General features: G+C 45.6%; 2 protein-coding genes and 1 pseudogene across 3 annotated transcripts in view; 1 reads left to right on the top strand and 2 right to left on the bottom strand.

Moving 5' to 3' along the window:
* Positions 1-12,655, bottom strand: part of LOC137631830 (UDP-GalNAc:beta-1,3-N-acetylgalactosaminyltransferase 2-like) — an 85,054-nt gene extending 72,399 nt beyond the window's left edge. Inside the window, exons 1-2 of one of the 2 annotated variants that reach the window (XM_068363835.1) lie at positions 12,529-12,655; positions 9,232-9,332 (exon numbers count right to left, since the gene is read on the bottom strand). In XM_068363835.1, coding sequence (XP_068219936.1) covers positions 9,232-9,319 — 88 coding nt within the window. In that variant the 5' untranslated portion in view covers positions 9,320-9,332; positions 12,529-12,655. Of the gene's footprint in view, positions 1-9,231; positions 9,333-12,416 lie in introns of both variants that reach the window. The other variant, XM_068363836.1, reaches the window with a different exon arrangement.
* LOC137632091 (5S ribosomal RNA) lies at positions 3,401-3,519 on the bottom strand (annotated as a pseudogene).
* Positions 12,656-14,104: 1,449 nt separating the features above from the next.
* LOC137631831 (RNA helicase aquarius-like) overlaps positions 14,105-15,208 on the top strand; it is a 44,559-nt gene continuing 43,455 nt past the window's right edge. Inside the window, exon 1 of the mRNA XM_068363837.1 lies at positions 14,105-14,265. The gene's annotated coding sequence lies outside the window, so the exon portion shown is untranslated. The remainder of the gene's footprint in view (positions 14,266-15,208) is intronic.

Raw genomic sequence — 15,208 nt, forward strand, 5'->3', positions numbered from 1 at the left:
GAAAACAGGAATGAGGAAGTTCAAGTTTTTCATTACTCTGTTTACTGTCAAAAACATCAGCCAAAAGGGTTGCCTTTTCCTTTGGACAGTGAGTGACTGAGCCATCTGGTTTAAGTAAAGGAGGAACTGTTGCATCTACACCAAAGAGTGCAGATTTAAGGGTAGACCACCATTTATGTTCCTGAGTTGTACCAGAAAGTGTTTCTTTTATGGTTAAATTGTACTCCTTTTCAGTTGAGGCATAAACTCTCTGAGCAAAAGCTCGAAGCTGAGTATAGTTGTTCCAGGTCAAATCTGATCTGTTCCCCTTCCAAAGATGATAGGCCTCCTGTTTCTCCAAATAAGCACGTCTACAATCATCATTGAACCACGGTTTGTCCTTCACTCGGTACCTTAGCACACGAGAAGGGATACGCCTATCAATTATGTTGACTAGATTCTCATTCAAAGGGACAACAGGATCTATACTATTATATAATTGTGACCAATTCAAGCACAAAAGATCATGTAAAATCCCATTCCAGTCTGCTTGGGATTTCATATAAATTTTACAAGAATATGATATATCAGGGACAGGCTGCTCAGTCTTCACTAATAATGAAATCAAGGCATGATCAGATGTCCCGACTGGAGAACCAACCTTACTAGTTATAACGCCAGGGGAGTCAGTGTATACGAGGTCCAAGCAATTACCAGACCTGTGAGTAGCTTCATTTATGATTTGCTCACAGCCTGATTCAGAGGCAAAGTCTAAAGCTCTTAAGCCATGGCGATCGGTAGGAGAGATAGAACTTAACCACTCCCTATGGTGAGCATTAAAATCACCAACAAAGACAAAAGAAGCCTTTCTATCATATTCTTGTATCTTAGCCATAATGGTAAGAAGACAATCGAAGATAGAATCATCTATGTCTGGATTCCGGGGACTCAGAATCCGAGTGAGTCGCACTCGAGAAAAGGAGTCCCTGCACCTCACAAGTTCCTTGCTCCGCAAGGAACCGTGTGGCCTACATAAGCTTGTGTGTGAAGGAAGAAGTGTGACCCGTCCTAGGCAGTTGACCTGGAGTTCCAGAAGGAACTCTGGGTTAGGACATTCCCAATACCACCTCGTCAGGGAATGGGGGACACGACAGTATTGACTCAATACTCGGAACACAAGGAAGCATAGTTTACCTGCAGAGGTTTGAAGTCAGCTATGCAGAGACCAGGATGCTACTTCCCCGTAGAGGGGATGATGAAGAAAGAAATAAGGGCCAGACATACTTCTTTCGTTCATGCAGACCAAAACCTAATAACAATGCCCTCAACCTTCTGCTACCTGTCCAAAAAGGAGCCTGAGGTTAGACCAGCTGTTGTGTAGCCACCACAGAGCGATAGAAAACGTATCGAGACTCCTGTGGGTCACGCCCTGCAGGAAGCGGGCTGCGAAGGTCATTAGACGCTTCCAGACTCCAGCCTGTAGCACCCGCGTCACAGAGTAGTATTACTCGAAGGCGAGGGACGTTGCGATGTATCCAACATCGTGCTGTAGGGCGACGTGACGGGGAAGGGTCTGGAGACAGGTCGAGATGAATGTCCTTGAGTCCGGGCTGAAGAGGTATACTGGTGACTCTCCCCCGTGTCCTCCTTGTGCTCCCAAATCGGCTGCAACTGAGGACAAACTGCAGCTGTTCCCAAAGCTAACCTCTCGATTCCTTTACTGGCAAGAAAGAGAAGGTCTTGGGACATCAGATACAGAATGGAGACTCAAAATCTTGAAGGAATTGGACCGAAGGGCCGGGCCCCAAGATTCTGAGTCTAGCCAACAACTCAGGAGCAAACCTGAATGTTGCCTTCCCCTATTCCTTAGAAAGGGCGGAGTCGTAGGAGACCAAGAAGATTGCTTACACACTGGCCGCGGCCAGAGTGAGCAGGAGACCCAAGATGGAATACAATCCGAGGCCTGTCGTAAAGGGTCTTGAGAAGATCTCATAAGGGACTAAAAAGTCCGAGCCATGCTCCAAGTTGGAGGTCTTCCTCTGACTATGGCAGGGACGATCGTAGCTTCGCATGAGCGAGGAAAGATCCAGCGGGCAGGAAAAAGTTATTCCTTTAAGCCTGAAGGTCAGGGAAAGGCTGAGCGACAGGCTTCATTGCCGAGAGCGGAAAGGAGTTTCCTCCCGCCGAAAGGCAATAAGACCGTTATTGCTGGAGAAGAGGCCTCAAGGGAAGAGGTATATCTCCCACGGCACCAACCACCGAAGACTCTTCACTTTGCTTGGAAGACCCTGCGGATGACTATCGCAGATGACGCAACCTCTGTCCCGCGACTGTAGCGGGTTGTCTCTTCTTGAGGAGGAGGCGTAGAGTCTCCCGGCATGAAACCGAGGTGACGCCCTGGTTCGGGAAAGATGTTGCAGTGTGGTTGTTTGAGTAGTCTGCGCCGTGGAAGAAGCTCTCCCGGGAGTTCCGTCAGGGGAAGCAGAGGGTCCAGAAACCGTTCTGCGCATAGTCCCAGAGGAGCTCTCCCATTGAAAGGTTGACAGACAACCTGGTCTTGTTGAGACCCATTGTCCACAGACAAAAAGGAGGGAAGACGCAGGCGTCGAAGTTGTCCCACCATCACCGGAATGCATCTTGCCAGAGTCTCGGGGTCTGAGACTGGGGGGAAGAACAGCGGAAGCTTGAGGTTCCAAGCTGTCGCGATCAGGTCCCCCAGACCAGGACTTGCTGGTTACTCAAGGCCAAACACCCCCAGGTACACTCTCTCTACGAGGCTCTGCTCGGATAGTCGGAGAGAACATTCCTCTGCCTGGAATGAGAGAGCCGATGGTGGTATTGAGAGTATCTCAATCATCTCGGTATCTCTACTGCAAGATGTGAAGGTGTGAAAATGCGTCCCCTGCTGGTTAGAACACGCCAGAATCATGAAGTCGACGCGCACGGAGCGACTCGGCAGGAGCTGTAGTTTCTGTAGAGGGGCCAGACTACGGCCCCTGAGCCTGCCTGAATGATGGAGAGGTATCCTTCAGGTCCTGACCATAGGCCTGGACCGGAACATGCCCCCCCCCCCCTTTTCTTTGACGAGTCCGAGAACAGCATCAAGAATGTGGGGAAAGGACGAGAATATTCACTACCATCAAGAGGTTCCATAGGTCAACACCCATTGCAGGTCTAATAGTTCCGCTGGTCCCATAGGGGCCAGGAAGTCCGGTTAAACATTGCCTGAAACCACCGGAACTTGGACCGCCCCACATGGAACTTATCCTGAGGCGACCGTTCGGACTATAGACGGGTCAAGGAGGAAAGGAGAACTAGGAAACATTCCAAGGTAGGGCTGAAAGCTCTGCTTGACCGAGAACAGGTACTGCGACTCTCCTCAGTCTTGCCACAGTCAACTGAAGGGAAGGCTCGGAGGATGTGGCAACAGAATCTGGCGTCCCCAGGTGGTCACCCATCCAAGTACCGACCAGAACCGACGTTGCTTAACCTCGCTGGACGGACGAGAAGCGGGGTTTCCAACGTGGTAAGGCCGTTGACTCAATATCATGGCCAGATACTCCAGATGTTGAGGCAGAAGAAGAGAAGGATCCTAGCAAAATACCATGAACCCACACTCATGGTAAGCATCCGGAAGCTTGTCCCGGCACTGAAGAAGGTCGAACCTGAGCCTACCAGAGTTGACCAGCCCTCCAAAAAGCGAAGGAGGCGGAAGCCTGCACCTGAGCGGCCATGAGGAAAGCAGGGATAGTTCTCTGGGGAAAAGAAATCTGCGATGCCACGGCGGGATCGCCACACTGCATCATAAGCAGGAATACTTGCAGTCTGCTGAATTCCACGAGCTCCCTGGAAGATGGATGGAATGGAAACTGAAAGTACCCGTCCTTCCGATCCAGGGTTTAAGGAGTCCTGTCGCCTCGTTACCAGTCTGATTGATTCTGCTGTTCTACGCTGGCCGAAGTTTGTTCGACAAACTTGATCAGGGCTGAGAGGTCGACTACGGAACTCCCGTCTCAGATCCTTCCTTACAAGAAAGGATCGACTGAAGAACCCGGGGGTGAAGCCGTCGATGATCCTATGGAGGACCTTCGCCTAAGGTATGGATCATTCTGCCCAACCGGGCAACTCTTGCCGACGCTATGGTATAGAGGTTCAGAGACACTGAATTCGCTGACAGAGACGGCAGGCGCGATATTCTTGGCTGATCACAGAGATCGTGCGGGAATGGGCATCGGGAAGCTGTCATCCGGATGAGTAACCTTAAGCATCCTCCCAGCGTGAAACCTGCAATCCTAGAGTTCGTGAACTCTGCTGCTCCCTCTAGGACTACGCCCTCCCCCCCCACCCCCCCCCCCGGGGAGCCTCCCGTGCCATCTGTTCCTGACGGGAGGAAACTGCAATTGGACACCTCGTCTCAGTTGTCGTAGCCGATAGCTTAGGCCGACGTGGTTGAAATAAAAAGGGGCTGGAGCCCTGCAGAGTCTGGAAGAAAGCGCCTTGGAGGAGTGAAAACGGAAGTCGACTTCCTCCGCACAGCCGCTGTCTAAGTCTTCAGACCCCGAGACCGGGGCAGAGCCGCACTGGACTTCGGGGCTTTCCGAACGTCAGACACTTCATCCAAGATCGTGTCTTTGCCTTCACGGGGGGCGATGACTGGATCCATAAGCCCGTTAAGTTGCCTTATCAGGCTTAGGACCTGCCAGAAGGTATGTTCGGATTCCTGCTGTTCTCCTCCCCGCGGGCTGGCAGCTAAGTCTCCTGCCCCAGGGATCTCTTCCTGGGGTAAAACGTGGACATTCCCCAGGGTAGTCGTGGGTTCCTGGCGAATCCTTGAGGAGGATTTCGGGACGGTCTTGGAGTCCTTGGATTCCCTCCTGGGAGGGATACAGGATCCCAACAAAGAGATTCGAGGGGCCCCTTCCTCACAAGATGATTCTCCTCCATGAAGCGAAGTCTCCCCCCTTGGTGCCGAGAGGACGACTACCGCCCCACTGGACTCACCTGAGGACGGAAAGGCCCCGTCCACGGGAGAAGGAGAAAGCCCTCAAGCAGGAGAAGGGGCCTTCGCGACCGACCTCTTGGGAACCAACTTCGCCCTGGGGGAAGTCACCACGAAGTCCACTCCTCTCTTTCTCTTCAGCGTAGGAGAGACAGCCGTTGGTTTGTCACCCTGGTCAGCGAGTGCTGGTTTCATAACCCTCACTAACGCCCGCGCCAGAGGACCAAACCAAGTCTGTTGCTCCAGGGACACAGAGTCCGAAATCCTTGCTAAAGGGAAAGGGATCGGGCGATCCTTTGGAGTGGACCCCACAGTACCTGCCTGAAAAGAAGGTGGGGAAGAATGATGTACTAACTTCTCCTCAGTAGTATCCTTGTCCTGCACTACCAACCTGTGTTTGGGTGGAGGCGATCCTGAGCGTTGTCTAGGAACACGCGTTCCTGCTGCTACCCCAGGCTGAGGAATTCGCCGCGAACGATGGTCGCGCGGGCGCGCAGGCGAGCGGGCGTGCAGGCAAATGGTCGCGCGGGCGCGCAGGCGAGCGGTCGCGCGGGCGAGTGGGCGCGAGGGTGGGCAGGTGAATGAGCGTGTGTCCGAGGCGGCGAACGCAAGCGTTAGCGCGATGGCGAGGAAACAAGCTGCCGCGTGGTCGAGGAAGACCGTTGGCGATGTGGATCAACAGGAGATCGGTGGTGAGCTGGTGAGTGCCGACGCGCAGGTAGGCGATGGCGCGTTGTGGCATGGCGACGCGTTGGCGAGCATCATGCGCCGGTGAGCGATCGTGCGATGGCGAGCTAGTAGCCGGTGAACCATGTCCCTTTAGAACCTCCGGCTGACGAAACGTTGGAGAACATTGGCGCACAGGCTGTAACACACATGGGCGGTCCGGAAATCGCCGAGAAACAGGTGATCGCTGACGCGTAGAACGCTGGTAAATAGGCGATACCAAAATCGCCTGAGCGCACTGACGAGCAGGTGAACGCTGGCGCGTAGGCGATCGTTGACGCGTGGGAGAACGCTGGCGAATAGGCGATACTAAAATTGCCTGTGCGCGCTGGCGAGCAGGTGAACGCTGGTGAGCAAGTGATCGCTGGCGCGTAGGTGATCGCTGGCGAGCAGGAGGTCGACGCGTGAGATCCTGTGAAGGAACAGGTGGCGCGGCGCGTTCACGAGCAGGAACAGAAAGATCGCAGGCGCGTTGGCAAACATGTGCTTTTGACACACGCGCTGAACGATGTCGCGTAGCCACAGGGTCAGAAGACTGATGGCGAGCAGGGAGTTCAGCAGGAACTGTAGGATGGTCAGAGACCGCAGGGCGATGATCCTCAAATGAGCGCTGACGCTCAGAAGAGAGCTGATGAGCAGGAGAGCGCTGGCGAGGAGGGCGAACATCAGGAGAGCGCCGACGAGCAGGAGATTCCTGAAGAGCAGGAGAGCGCCGACGAGCAGGAGAGCGCTGACGAACAGGAGAGCGTTGGCGAACAGGAGAGCGCTAGCGATCAGGAAGCGCTGATGAGCAGAAAGCGCCTGTGCACTAACACTGAGCAGGAGCAGGCCGGAAGACCGTGCCTGCCCGCCGGGAGACTGATGTCCGTCGAAAACCGTTGTCCGTCGGGAAGACCGTTGTCCGTCGGGAAGACCGTAGTCCGTCGGGAAGACCGTTGCCCGTCAGAATGCTGTCCATCTGCAACAGGGCGGATGAAGGAGTTGAAGGCTGCAAACGGAGATTCAAAAAGGCGCCTCTAAGCCCCCTTATAGGAAGATGAGAGGCCCTTACGGCGAGGCGGAAGGTGAGCCTTACGGCGAAGGAGGCCAACAGCAACAGCAGCAGAAGAAACCTCCGAAGAGGAGTCTCTATGAGTGTACTCTCTCGTGAACGAAAGAGAAACACTTCATAGAAGAGACTGGTCAGCCAGTGACCTAAAAGGAGCAATCCTCCGAAGAGGGGCTCCTGCAGTTGCCCAGCCCCTTGAGCGAAACTGCAGGTGTGACCGCTCAGCACCAAGAGCATAGTCGCACGAAAAAAAGGCAAGAAAGAACCCCCCAAAAGGGGAAAAACTCAAGCCTGGACAGGAAAAACTTCCCTCGGAAGGAAAGTTCCCCGCCTGAGGAGGCAAGCCTCCTGAGTTCTAAAATGAACTGGAGAGCTGTCAATCGTCATGGGAGTACTTCCAGTAGAAGGAGACACGCCCCTGACGAAAATTCAAAGGGGAGGCAGCAACAGCCGAATCCCCAGGCCTCCACAAGACAGCTCACACCGTAGCCATATTACAGAAACGAACTAGATCGGTAACTGTAAAAAAATAAAACAAATAATATTAGTATACATTCATTCCCCCGGGAAGGCTCCGAAGAGGAATCCCGAGGGAAAGGAAAAAGAATTACACAACAGGCACGTGCCCTCACAACCACTTACACTCGCGGAAGGAGAGCTGTAACCAAAACAGAATTATAACAATTATAATTATGAAACTATGTAATTTTAAAAAAAGGAATGAATACTAAAGAAAGAACGAAAACCCCGAAAGGAATCGTTCTACAAGCTGAAAAAAAAAACTACAATTAGATTCATAAACTGAGACAAAACGTACGGCGTAGCAACCCCCCCACACGGGGAGGAAGCTACAAGGGCGTAATAACACGTAGTTAAGGGTGAACGACCTCAAGAGAGAGAGAGAGAGAGAAAGGCCGAAGTCAAACTCGATCACAACCCATAAAATTACGCCGTGGTGGCCTAACTGCCGAGGACTCCACGGAGATATCGTACACTACACATACAACTCTGAAAAGGAAAATTACTGATTTCTATACTCAAATATATATACAAACATGAAAACATGTTTACATATATATTGAGTAAAAGAAAAGTAAGCGATTAAGTAAAGACAAAACAAACAATGGCTGCCAAGCGAGGACCAAGACAGAGACGTTTGTCCCAGACCGAGCCAAAAGTGAAAGTGAGCATTCACCTGTGTGTGAGGGGGGGGAGGGGTAGCTAGCTACCATTCCCCTACACCCCCGCTAACTAGCGCGGGGGGTAATACACCCTCGTTAAATTCTAATGGCTCGCCATTTCAGCTGCGCTAAAAGGTAAACCCAATGTAAATAGCGTGGTTTGTATTTCGGTTACGGAACAACTGAGGTTCTAGCTGGACCTCCTTGCCCAGTACAAAATCAAGGGGTGGTGCCCAGTGCCCAGTTCTCTTGACTGTTTACCTTTCACCCAGATTTCTGGATATTACACCATTTTTTCTTTTTGTGGTTGGCATTTGAACACTAGGCTGGTTGCGTGCTACATATGGCTACAGTCGGCAAAACACTACAGCGTTGCATGTTAAACCTCTCCCACTGGGAGGATGATCACTCCCTACACTCCTCACAGGTGTAGTTTTCATTGCAAGGTCGTCCTCGGCAGGCCGGGCACAGTGCATTGCGATCTGTTCTGACCAGAGATATGAAGGTGCCGCACTTCCACCCTTCAAGTCCAGGACAAGTCGGCACGATGACCTGAAGAAACACTCAAAACCTGAAAAAGAGAAAGCAGAGAAAAAGACAAGTCTTATAATGCTAGTCAGTTTGGACAGTGGAGAGAGACACAGCGTCCACTCTCAACTCAACCAAAAGTAAAAGTGACGAGACAACATCAGTGTATGTGTATGTGTGAGCGCGGCAGCCAGTACTATCCCCTACACTCCCTACTAACTAGTGGTGGGGTAGAAACCCCTCACTAAATGTCTTATGGCAAGTTTCCAGCTTTTCTGAAAGTATATTCCTAAATAAAGAGTGAAAGATTTGTATTTTGGTGGCGGAACAAAAATTTGAGAAGTATCATGTAATAGAAGAGACTGATTAAGGTTGACATTAACCACTAGATGTTACCTTTAGGGGTAAGAGACAGGTCATCTTGAAGGGAAGAAAATTGTTTGTTTTTTTTCTTCAAATTTGGGTGACATTGATATTATGTAAGCTTCCAGGGTCGAAGCAATATGAACATCAGGGAGCTTCACAGAAATAATATGATGGTGCATATTATTCATTATCATTTTCTCCTTTACATGCAGAAATCAGAAAATTTTTTTTGAAACCCCATATTCTAAACAATCAAATCCCTCTCTTTCACAGCTTAAAGTCCATTAAGTGTAAGATTTAGATTTGTATCATTGTTTGAACAGATAAACTATCAAAACAGATAACTATCAGTATAAATATCACCATGCTATCAGTGGTAAATTTAGAACTTAAGGGATACTTACCAATATCATTTGGAGCAGCACCTAGGTATATGATGGCAAAAGTAGCCACAAAAGCACCTCCACCTACAAACAGCCTTCTACCATCCATTCTTTCATCTTCCCTGAAAAAGTAGCAAAGAAAATTACAAATAAAGTGGTATAACTCTCTTTAGGAGTATATTATTCAGATTTTTTTATCATCTTTACAAATTTAAGCTCTCAAATACTGTACATACCAACATTTATAAACCTGTTATACTTTCTTAAACACTTTTTAAGCTAAAAATAAATTTTTAAAGTAATTTGTACTATTCCTAACTAAAGAAACCTGAGATCTTTAATAGGAGTATGTTTTCAGTGTAGGTGGAACTCGACTGTTAAAATTTACAATGAGGTGTCGGTAGTTACTGGAGGGTGGCGGGGAAGCCCCATCCCAATCACCTGCACACTGAGTAACCACTTTGACTTAAAACCTAAGACTTACAGGGTGGATGTGGCAGGAAGTGTAACTTAAAGGACTCGGGTTTATATAGTTAGGAAAAATACAAAATAACTCTAAAAATTTGTGATTTGTTCCTACATGGATGCAAAACTTCCTCCTTTAATAGAAGACTCCTCCTTAAGAAGAAAAAAGTCCCTATAACCAAGTGGCTTGTTTACTTTCCCAGGAATGTCAAAGCACTCTGGCATGTGTGGGAGTGAAAGGGTGACTCCTGTCAACCTCCTAATGACCTAAGCACGGAGTGTCACAGAGGTTAGGCTAGGTCACGACCAGGCAGTCATGGAAGAACCTACATCCATAATGATATGTCTGAATATATGGTCATTATGAGAAATGTGTTACATACATTTCCTCCATCCTCGTGAGATACTTCAATCCAGAGCTTGTCCGTAAAGAAAAGTTACTTGGTCATGAAGCTCACCCACAACTACCGTCCGATCCAGCAAATAACAGACCAGCTGCCTCACACTTGAAGGGAAAAATGAAGAGAACAGCCAGTCATTCTACCTCTCCTTCTAGACTTATGTCTTAACCACTATCTTAAACAAGATGCTACTTGTCCTTTGAGGGAGTCAGGTTCACTACGACTTGCAAATTAACTACTGCAGGTCTGAGGATAAGGTTTATTCAGGGACCTGAGTTACCGTAACTCTTAAGGGTAGTGTGCAGCTAAGGATATCAGTTATACCAGAGGCCTACATTCATGACTAGTGCCACTAACAGCTTCTTCCTTAAGGAGGTAGATCTAATGTCCCTGACTACAAGCGCTTGAACAGGAATGATACTTCCAGAATCTCGTAGGATCACTAAAGCTAAAGGTGCAAGAGTCAGGTTGTTCTTGCATAACTTCATCTACAGCTTTTTGGCAAGAGAAAGTCTTTGGTGCTATGCAAGGAGACCTGAGATATTAAAGAAACATCATTGGTCATGTCGGGACCACCTTTGGACCGATTTGTCCTTGGTACGAGTGTTTCTGTCAGGGGAGAGTCCATACAGCATGGTCGTGGGGAGTCTAACCCTCTCCTCTCAGTCCTAACATCTTGGAATCTCCTTCTAGATGGGGATCTTTATTCTAGGAGATCACTTCCTCCTAATTTGGTATTTGAGTTCTCTATGCTCCTGGTCTAAGGAGATCTCAGAAGATGGAGAGTGTACCATGGACTTCCAAACCTTTAGCTTCCTCATATAGTAGTCACACTTGCAGCCTTCTTTGACAGGATAAAGCTGTATGTCTGGCTTAGGGACAGACATCACAACCAAACACATACAAACTGAACTGAGAAAGTGAAAACTATTTATAGTTCAAACAACTAAGTCAACTAGTGCAGCAATGTACATCTGTACTTTTCTATGATCGAAGGCAAAGTGAGGTTGTTCTGCCAGTAATTTCCATCCAGCAACCAACTATGTTTAATTTGTTAAAAGTCTACCGGCTATTTCAACTTCCCCCATGTTACACACCTATCAAAGGTCAAGAGTTTGTAATAAACATGGGAGCAAATAACAATTTCCACAAACAGTTGTGTCAATAACCATAGTAGCCTACAGATATTGGCATGACCAACTAACTATTATTTGCAGTTATCAAAAAATGGATCAGTGACAAAAACCTACGAATATCAGGAAATTATCCAGTTTTTATCATCAGTGGAAAGTTTGAATTTAGCTAGGGGTGGTAGTAGGGGTGTCACAATGCGGACAATCCACCACACCCTTCTCAAGTAAGAACACAGGCCCTTTGGTTAGGTTAGGTGGGTGTGGTTAGGATAGGAGACATCCCTGTTTTACCTTTCTTCTGTTTCAACCTCCTATAGGCAAACTCAGGTTTCCCAAGAAAGTCAACAATGACCAGCTGCAGGCTACTGACACAGGCTAACAACTTGTGTTAACAGCTTTTGTCAAACTGAATAGAAAGTATAATTGCAACTTTCTCTTTAAAGTTGTGGTAAAAGAAAAGATGCTCCTTTGTACATGCTGAGTCCATACTCGTATTTTGAGGAGCAGAAAGGAGGCAGGAAAGCAATATTGCGGACTGTCAAATACACACAGACTGGTCGGGGTGTATATGTAATTGGTTGGGACAGGTGTAACCTTCCTAATTACTTGCCGAATCAATTTCCTTTTATGGGAAAAATTTTGTTTACCTTTGTCTGCAATATGATATGAAGCTAGTTTTAGGATTTACAAAATATTATGATACAATTATGTATTTAACGTACAAACGAACAAAGGAGAGCTCCGTTTGAGGAGGAATTCGAGTTAGGAAGTCGAGGGACTTATTTTTTTCGAGGTGGGTCAAATTTGATTTTAATTTTTAAACTACTTCTAGACCTAGTGCCGCTTAAATCTAGATATCAAACGAACATTGGCCTCCCCTCTATTTAGTGAAAATACTTAAACTTGATAACTTGCTGGTGGAGCTATTGTATAGAATTACCCAGTATTTTAGTAGAAAAGCTTTTTCCGTCCATAACAATAAAACCAAAATGTGGTTATAAATTTATAACTTTTGGAATCTTACACCAGGTCTGGCCCACCCTATTAAAAAAGGCTCCGACTAGCCTAATGCACAAGGTTAAATAAAATTATATGAGGGGAAAATAAGTATGGATCATGTTGCATTTACATAAGTCTAAGATTTTTTTTTTAATACTATTGCCTATAGACAAAATAACCCACAATAAACATTAGCCAACAAGCATACCCTGAGAAGGACTGATACAGGGCCTTATTTTAATCACGTTATCATAAAATATTGATAAAGGGGTTTATCTTAATCCCATTGTCATAAAATAATATTATTAAAAGGTGACAACCTATTTGTGGGAAATAATTCGAAGGATTCTTATCCTTTCCTGATATCCACCCCAACACTTGGATTCACTAATTTCACTGTGATTAAACACGTTTGCGGCCACTCTATCTTGTAATAGGTAGGTGACAATTATCTTGGTTTGGTTAAAGATCTGTAACAACTTTTTCCTTTAACTATAATATCATGAAATTATTATTATTATTATTATTATTATTATTATTATTATTATTATTATTATTATTATTATTATTATTATTATTATTACTATTATTATTATTACTTGCTAAGCTACAACCTTAATTGGAAAAACAGGATGCTACAAGCCCAGGGACTCTGTAAGGACAGTGAGATAGCGGTGTCCTTATAACTCCAACAGGGAAAATAGCTCAGCAAGGAAAGGAAACAAAGAAAATTAGAATATTTTAAAAAGAGCAACAAGATTAAAATAAATATCTCCTAAATAAACTATAAAAACTTTTACAAAACAAGAGGAAGAGAAATATGATAGAATGGTGTGCCTGGGTGTACCTTCAAGCTAGATAACTCTCATCCAAGGTAGTGGAAGACCATGGTACAGAGGCTATGGCACTATCCAAGACTAGAGAACAATGGTTTGATTTTGAAGTGTCCTCCTAGAAGAGCTGTTTACCATAGATAAAGAGTCTCTTCTACCCTTACCAAGAGGAAAGTGGACACTGAACAACTACAGTGCAGTAGTTAACCCCCTTGGTTGAAGAACTGTTTGGTAATCCCAAGTGTTGTTAGGTGTATGAGGACAAGAGGAGAATATGTAAAGAATAGGCCAGACTATTCGGTGTATGTGTAGGCAAAGGGGAAATGAACCATAACCAGAGAGAAGGATCCAATGTAGTACTGTCTGGCCAGTCAAAGGACCCCAAAACTCTCTAGCGGTAGTATCTCAACTGGTGGCTGGTGCCCTGGCCAGCTATTATTATTATTATTATTATTATTATTATTATTATTATTATCATTATTATTATTAACTTTTTGTTTGTGTCATTCATTGGCTGTTGCTTATCGCATTTAATTTCTATCTGTTATTACTGGACACATTATATCATATACACATATCAGGGATTCTATTCTGATGTTTCTAATCAGGAATATTGTTATCTCGCTTAAAGTATTAATTTTATCGGTAAAATTTGAGCATAATATTGGGCCAAAAGGTTATCCTCTCCCTTCCATTCTCTTCTAAATATCACTTTATTTTTCTTTTTTTAAATGACATACCATAGTTGCCTACCATTTTACACATATCTTTAATGCAGTTTTTCTTATATAATTTATCAAAACATTTTACTTCAACATAATACAAACGTTTCAGCTCAACTCAGCCAATATTGGGCCGAAAGGTTATCCCTTTTCTTCCATTCTCTTCTAATTATCACTTTATTTTTCTCTTTTTTAACTGACATACCATAGTTGCCTAACATTTTACATATATCTTTAGTGCAGTTTTTTTTTTTCAGATATAGTTTATCAAAACATTTTACCTCATCATGATACATTATTCAAACGTTTAAGCTCCACTCAGTCAAGCACGTCTCCCAGAAACATTTAAAGGAAGAAGACTTAGAGAATCGGAATTGAGAGATTGTTATTGTGAAATGTGTTGACATTTTTTCCTGTATCTGAAGTCATATCATGAAACCTGAACCACAGGAGTATATTTTAAAGTTGTAAATATCTGCCGTGTGTATCTACGAGAAAACAGGTAGGCTTTAATAGGTTAATATTATGATAGTTTAAGCCCAGACTAGCAACCGTAGATTAACCTAATCAGGAAGCACCTGTACTCAAGTGGCTTAAGAGTCGGCATATATATTGAATTATGGTATTATTGTACTGTATTACAGGATAATGTAACCTAGGGGAAAAACTACTTTTTTTCTAAAGAAAAAGGTCCATTCTCAATGATAATCTGTAATACAGTAAAACTTTACCAAAATATCTAAGGAAAGCGAGTTTTTTCTATTTGGAAAAAATTGTTCCAATAGAGAAATGTCCTGACCGGTGTGACGGTCTGAACGATCCCCCGGTCTCAGAATTCTCCTTGACATTGTATAATGGATTTTTGCCGCCATTAGCTCGCTTCGCTCCCATGAAAATAAAACATCAAGCTCGTATGTACTGGCAAGCAGTAATGTTGAGCTGCGCACGCTAACATTACAGGAAATTAAAACATCAACCTCGTATGCACTGGCAAACGGTAATGTTCGCGCATGTGCAGATTATCAAGGAGAATTCTGAGACCGGGGGATTGTTCAGACCGTAACACTGGAACTATAATAAAACCAATTTTTGCTGGTAGGCTAACGGTAAGGTTTAATCGTAGTTATGGACAGAAAAATCATAGAGCCTTTGTAGTGTGTTGGGACAGGCCTGGAACCGCCAGAAAATTGAGTAAAAAATGACCAAAATTGGCTCTTTTTCAAGGGAATGATCACAGAATGAAATAGTATTCACTAGTTTTGTAACTGCTTGTCCCAAAAAACTACATATTAGGACAGGGTCACGATCGCCAGAAAATAGAGTAAAAATCATCACTTATCGAATTTTGCACGAGAAGTTTAACAGAGTGAAATAATGAATTCACTAAATTTGTAAATGCTTCCTAATGGCCTAACGGGAGTGCTAACGCCCCCTGCAACCCCCCA

The sequence above is a fragment of the Palaemon carinicauda genome, chromosome 40 (assembly GCF_036898095.1).
Source record: "Palaemon carinicauda isolate YSFRI2023 chromosome 40, ASM3689809v2, whole genome shotgun sequence".
Classification (NCBI taxonomy): Eukaryota; Metazoa; Arthropoda; class Malacostraca; order Decapoda; family Palaemonidae; genus Palaemon; species Palaemon carinicauda.